We start from the raw sequence: 6772 nt of genomic DNA on the forward strand, positions 1-6772 counted from the left end.
GACGTCGCTTCACTGGCCCACGTTGGTATTATCATTGCACTCTTCCCATGTGAGGCAGATCAGTCGCCGGCCTCTGGACGGCCACTCATGGCGGCTCTTGGCAGCTCACACCGGCTACCAGCCGCTCGTGCTGGCTTCCGGCCACTCTCAGTAGCTTATGGCAGCCCACTGCATTGGGCTGCAGCCTACGCCATCATCACCAGTGACTCACGGCAGCGCAGCTCCAGGTCGAGCTGTTCACCATTTTAGCTGTAGAGGGCAGTGTCACTGGCCCTCATGTGGGATCCTAACCGGGGCCCTGCTGCTCAGAGCTGGCATCCCAAGCCAACTCCTAACCAATGTACCACTCGGCCAGCTCGAGAAGGTGTGTTTTAAAATGTGCTGAAATCATCCTCCATTATGACAACGCTCCATGTCACACATTGCTTCTGGTACGGTAACTTCTGTGAAATAAAAACACTACGGTGTGTCCTCATCCACCTTATTCACCGGATCTGGCACCATGCGACTTCGGGCTTTTCCTCAAAGTCACAATGATTCAGAACATCGAGGCAGCCAGAACAGCGCAACTAAAGATACTCACGAAAGAGGACTTCCAGAACTGCTTCAGAAAGTGGCAAGAATGATGGGATAAGTGTGTTCATAGCAAGGGGGGTGTATTTGGGGCGGGATTAATGGCAATGTGTCTTTTACTGTAATGCATTTTTTGTTGTTGTTGTTTAAACATTCACTGTGGTATTTGATCACACCTCATACTGCTCAGTTTCTGCCTCCTATATTTCGTTTAGGAATGAGAAGCTGGGAGAGGACTGAAGGTTAGGCTGCAAAGTAAAGATGAGGGGTACGGGGGGTTCCTGAGTCAGTGCAGACAGCATGTTAAGTAAGATTTTGATCATTGGAGGCCACAAAGATTACACTAAGAAGAATAAATCCGGGAGCAGGGTGTGAGGTAGCGGTGTTTCCTTCTGACTTGGTTTCTGTTTTCTCTTCCCTGAGGACTTGACATAGGAAACGTCCAGTCCTGGAGAGAATTTTTATAGTTTATTTGAGCCAAACTGATGGCATATGCTGGGACCAAGATCTCAAATGCCCCTGAGAATAGCAGCTTTGCAGCTTCTTTTATGCGTTAGAGGTTAAGGAGGGAACGGAAGGAAGAGGACATGAGGGTGGGATGGAGCACAGGAGAGTTAAGGTTATGTGCTCTCGCTTTACAAGGAGGGTCTGAAGGAGGCGTTTCGGAGGCGTGTGAACCTAGATACACAGGAACAATGGGCAGGGCTGCTTAAGGCCAAGATGAGCCTTTCAGTAAAGAAGTCATAGGCCTGGGCGGGATGACCGCTGTGCCCTGCCCAGCTGGGGGTTTACAATCAGATCACCCTGGGGTGACTTGTGTGGAATCCCTGTTTTTCTGTCCACAAGGCCCAGTCCTAGAGTGTCAGTCAGCGGAGCTCCAACCTGCCTTGTACCTGATGGTGTGCCCAGCATGTGGGGGCCCTGGGGCTGGGCTTGTGGGTCATTGACCAATGAATGACTGTTTACCTCAGCTCCAGCCTCTCTCGGCCAGTCTGCACAGTTGGCAGTGCAGAGTGTGGGATTCCAGTGCTGGCCACTTTCTGCCTGTTGAGTGACAATTGGATCCCCAGGCCCCTCGCCTGGCACTTGAGAGTTGTCCCGTGGTCTTACCCAGCTACGTGTCCTGCGTCCCTGCCAGCCTGGATGTCTTGTTCTTGTGCGGCCCCTCCTCAGCCTGTAAGACTCCTGCCTGTTGTCCAGGGACGCCTGAGGTGACTTGCAGGGCTCCTCTGTGCCTGTGGCATCTGGCTGCATGTCTCTCTCTCCCGTGGCACTTGCCGTTCTTAAGCTGGCTGTGGCGTGATCTCGTTGCAGCCACTGCGCTGGGGCTTTGTACACTGATGGTGGTGGTGCATTATTCTGGACAGAGGGTCCCCCTGAATGCAAGCATAGGTACCTTTGCGGCAGCTCTTAAAAGCATTTGAAAGCGATTGTCGTAATCCATTGGATTCTTCATTGAAATTAGTGGTTCTGAGGTATTGTCCGATATGATAAGTTATACTTGATGAAGATTTGTGCGGTTCGTTAAAATGGTTCCTGGTTTTGTCATTGTTTCAGATTCTGGATGAAATTGAAGAGCATAACATCAAAATCTATCACTTACCTGATGCAGAGTCAGATGAAGATGAAGATTTTAAAGAGCAGACTAGGCTTCTCAAGGTAAGAAATCTGCGCCTGGGTGCTCAGGGTAATTCAGTCCCGTTACCTGTCACCTGTGTTTAAGACGGAAGGACTTGGCAAAAGACCAGATCCTGGTAGGCTTGACTGAGGGATTGTCTGGGTGGATTTGCCTACACCAGTGTGTCTGCTTTCGGTGTGCTCTGACCTAGCTGTCCCCATGGGCTTAGAAATCTTACTACGGGCCTGATTGCTCTCATGCAGTTTGTCCTGTGTGGACGATAACTGCTGCTTCAAAGTAAAATTCTGTGTACAGCTAGCTTTCCAAGTCCACCTTGTAGCAAGCAGGCAAGTGCTCCATCCGTGTGATGTCCTGTGTCTGCAGGGCCCCTCGCGGTTCCTTCCCTGTGGGCCCGTCTACCCCGTGTGTCTTTCTAGGCCAGTATCCCGTTCTCTGTGGTGGGATCCAACCAGCTGATTGAAGCCAAGGGCAAGAAGGTCAGAGGCCGCCTGTACCCGTGGGGTGTCGTGGAGGTAGAGAACCCGGAGCACAACGACTTTCTGAAGCTGAGGACCATGCTCATGTAAGATGCTCGTGCGGCTCATCGGCACAAGAGCAGCGTCCCACAGTGTGGGGTGCCCAGGGCCTCCCGCAGCTCCCAGCTCCACCTGGCAGAGGCCCTCACCTAGGCTCTGGAACTGTGCTGCATTGTGGCTTCACACCTCTCTTTCCTGACTGGCGTCTCCGACCTAAACGTAGGCTAGAGTTAAACTGTAGCATGGCCGCCCCCAGCACAGGAAGGCCCTGCCAGCGAGGACGGCTGGATCTGCAGCAGGGTCAGCCAGCAGTCTCGGTGCCAGCTGGAGTGCCTTAGCACTGCTGTTGGCCTCGGGCCCTCGTCAAGATGGCCCCAGCCAGCCTTGACATCCTTTGATCGAGTCTTAGCAACTAGAGCAGACGTGACTACAGAGACAGGCTGTTTTCCTCTGAAAACAGATTGCACACTTTTAGTTACATACGTGCAATGCTGTTGCCCTTGAATGGAGAGGCTGAAAAAAAATATTGCTAAAGTTACCCTTTAATCGAACCAGCTCAGAGAACGGCTGACCTAGGTAACCTTGGAGTAACTGAAAATCGCTCTTTCTGCCACGTGTCTTACTTGCATTAGCAATTTTTAGTGAATTAAAATCACTAAAATACCATTAAAATTACCACTCAAGGAGCTAGTAAACTTAATTCAGTCACCACGTAAGCCATTTAAAGTGAACCCCAGGCTTTTCGTAGCTTAAATTAATTAACTTCTGATATAAATTTTGAGCTTAAAGAAATCCTGAATATTTGAGTTGCATGTTTTCACAATCAGACATTGCTTACCTAAAAAAACCTCCCCAAACCTCTCTGTGCATCTACGTCTGTCCAGTGGTGATGGTGTCATGCAGAGACTCTGTGGAAGGGACTTAACCTGGCCCTGTGGGTGTGTACCGTTGAGTGGGTGGTAAGGAGAGCGTCACCTCTGTAGACATTTCCATAGCCTCACCCTCTTATCCCGAAATTCCAGGAACTTTGCATACAATTTATAGTAATAAGTGGGGTTTTGTTACAGGTGTTCCTTCCATGTCCTTGCTTGGCTCTTTTTTCCATGCAAATGGCACACACGTGCACATGTGTGGAGCCCCCTGCAGTGTGTTTTTTTCTCTTGCAGCACTCACATGCAGGACCTACAGGAGGTGACCCAGGACCTTCACTACGAGAACTTCCGTTCTGAGAGGCTCAAAAGAGGCGGCAGGTCATTATCACACTGTCCTCTTGTGTCCATACTCTGTCACCCCAAATTCTGCTTGCTGTCCCCTTCCTGTATGTGTGCAGTGTGGCCTTGTTGACCTCTAAGCAGCATGATTTGGTCTCTTGGTATACGATCCTCATTGCTGATTTAATCGAATCATGCTTTCCTCTTAGACTGCTAAAGGTAGCTTCAATCATCTACACATAAAGCACAGCTTCAGACGGGAAGGCCAGAGACGTGTGTGGGGTGCATTCTCAAAAGCCTCACTCAGTCTGTGAAGGAGAACATTAGGAAACTTGCAACGCCCGTTAAGGGGGAGTGGCCGCCCTCACTCATCTCATTTTTACCATCCTAATAGATCTTTATTTGAGACCTGATTTGTGCCTGATAAAACCACATCTCTGCTTAGAATTTAACAAATAAGTGATACACATCATTTATAAAAAGAATTTTCTGTATTGTAGTTCACTAAAGTATTCACGTTTTTTAAATTTGGTGAATTTGTGTATATGTACAAGGTACACATTAAAGTCTCTTTTATTGTGTTGTTAATGTGGGTGCCAGACAGTCAGAAAGGTTTTAGAGGCAGCAAGGAGGTCACACTCTGCGGAAAAGGCCACCAGATCGTGGTCCCAGGCTATCGGCATGTGCAGAGCTGTGTCCTCACGCACTCAGACGACCTCTCTGCTGGTCTGCTATAAGACATCAGGCACTGTTCATTTTTTTCCGTGCAATGGTGGTAGTGTGTGCATTAAGGAACTGAAAAAGACTTTTCTACAGATAATGGCTACTGTTTTTTGAGTAGGTAAAGATGGAAGTGTCATCACTCCAGCTTAGAGTATCTCTTGAATTTTTCATTTTATGTTGCTCTTTTTTCATCATTCTTATTTATTCACGTCATTAATCAGAAAAACGATAGATACATTTCTCCAAAATGTAAAATGGTATTTTACTTGAGGTCTCTGTGATCAGAAATAACCAACTTACATTTGTTGCAACATTGTAATTTCTTTCAATGCTTAGAAAAGTGGAAAATGAGGACATGAATAAAGACCAGATCTTGCTGGAAAAAGAAGCTGAGGTAAGTAGAAAAGTACTATTTTTTTTTTTTNGCACTCTTGAGAGAGGTCTTAACCAACTGAGCCACTCGGCCGGCCTGATCTCGGGCCTTTTTAACCCCTTCTCCTTACCTGATTTCTCCCAGCTGTCTACCGGAGTACTCTTTTTCCCTGACCCCCAAGAACCTCTTACAGACCTCTAGTCCCTCTCCTTGGTTTTACTCTTCTACTTCCTGGTGCCTTACACCCTCTCCTTAGTCTCTGACTCTGGCCTCCCCTGTTCACCTGCAGTTGTCCTGTCTTGGGCGTGGCCAGTGGTTTCATCCTCAGCCTTGGGCCTCGCCATTGGGATTTGCTGTGTGTCCTTTCTGCTCTTGTCTTTCTGCCTCTCTCACCACCTTCTTGTCTTCCTGGTCCCTGCATGTCAGCATTGCTTAGTATTATTCTGATCGTATCACCACCTGTGGCTTCTGCTTTTCCTTCTAAGAATCTTACTTTTCATGTGAACTACTTGAAACAGGAGTTCTCCCTCCCCCACTAATGAGTTCTTCTCTCAACCTCCCGAGCTCTATAAATAGTCCCACAGTTCTTGCTGTCATCCAGACTGAGAAATGCGTAATTATTCTCGATTCATCACTTTCTCACTCCTTTTCTAATTCTAAAAGGCCTACTTATTAAATGTTTCCCAGCTCTTTTCATCCTCAGTGTGATCCTGTTTGAGGGCATAGTAGGAGAAAAGATGGTCAGCAGGGTGGGTAATAGGCAGAAAAGGGAGGCAGGCAGGCAGGCAGGGCCATGCCTACGAGGTATGATCAAAAATTACAATGAATGTTTATTTGTTTATTTTTTAGATTTTATTGGGCAATTGGGGGAGGGGAACAGCCAAGTTGTCGTCCTTCAATCTTAGTTGTGGAGAGTGCAGCAAGCTCAGCTCCAAGCCCAGTCGCGCCGCTCAGCTCAAGGTGCTGAGTTCAGTCTTAGTTGCGGGTGGGTGTAGCCTACCATCTCGAACAGGCAACCTTGTGGTTAGGAGCACATGCTCTCACCAGTTGAGTCATCTTGCCACCTGTTGGCAGCTCAGCGGCAGCTCAGCTCGGACACAGCATCACTGGCCCATGTGGGAATCAAACTGGCGACCCTGTTGCTCAGAGCTCACACTCTTGAGCAAGCTCTTAACCAACTGAGCTACTCAGCCGGCCCCCATATAGTGAATGTTTAAATAAAAACAACTTATTACAGTAAAAGATACATTGCCATTAGTCCTCCTCAAAATACTCCCCCTTGCTTCAAACACACTATACCATTGTTCTTGCTGCTTTCTGAAGCAGTTCTGGAAGTCCTCTTTCATGAGTGTCTTTAGTTGCACTGTTGTGGTTGCCTCAATGTCCTGAATTGATTCAAAACATTTATCTTTCGTGGTCATTTTGAGTTTGGGGAGGTCGCATGGTGCCAGATCTGGTGAATAAGGTAGATGAGGACACACCGTAATATTTTTATAGTATTTGACAGAAATCGCCGTACCGGAAGCGATGTGTGACATGAAGCCTTTCTGTTGTGATCACAACATACATACTGTGAGTGCTGCTGCCAAGTGCCATCCAGCGGAAAGGCAGGGATCTTCAATAGGGGAAGTGGCACGTTAAACCTTAGTAACAGAGTGTGACAAGTTTCAACTTGTTCAGTGCAGTCAGTCGGATGTGAGCTACCGTTGAGAGAAGGTGTGTTTTATTTATTTATTTA

General features: G+C 47.8%; 1 protein-coding gene across 2 annotated transcripts in view; it reads left to right on the plus strand.

Moving 5' to 3' along the window:
- The window catches only part of SEPTIN2 (septin 2), a 33396-nt gene that overhangs the window by 19843 nt on the left and 6781 nt on the right, over positions 1–6772 (plus strand). For both annotated transcript variants that reach the window (XM_019629634.1, XM_019629626.1), the window contains 4 exons: positions 2131–2232; positions 2629–2774; positions 3894–3977; positions 4998–5055. In XM_019629634.1, the coding sequence (XP_019485179.1) occupies positions 2131–2232; positions 2629–2774; positions 3894–3977; positions 4998–5055 (390 nt within the window). The remainder of the gene's footprint in view (positions 1–2130; positions 2233–2628; positions 2775–3893; positions 3978–4997; positions 5056–6772) is intronic.

Source organism: Hipposideros armiger, unplaced genomic scaffold (genome assembly GCF_001890085.2).
Source record: "Hipposideros armiger isolate ML-2016 unplaced genomic scaffold, ASM189008v1 scaffold_17, whole genome shotgun sequence".
Classification (NCBI taxonomy): domain Eukaryota; kingdom Metazoa; phylum Chordata; class Mammalia; order Chiroptera; family Hipposideridae; genus Hipposideros; species Hipposideros armiger.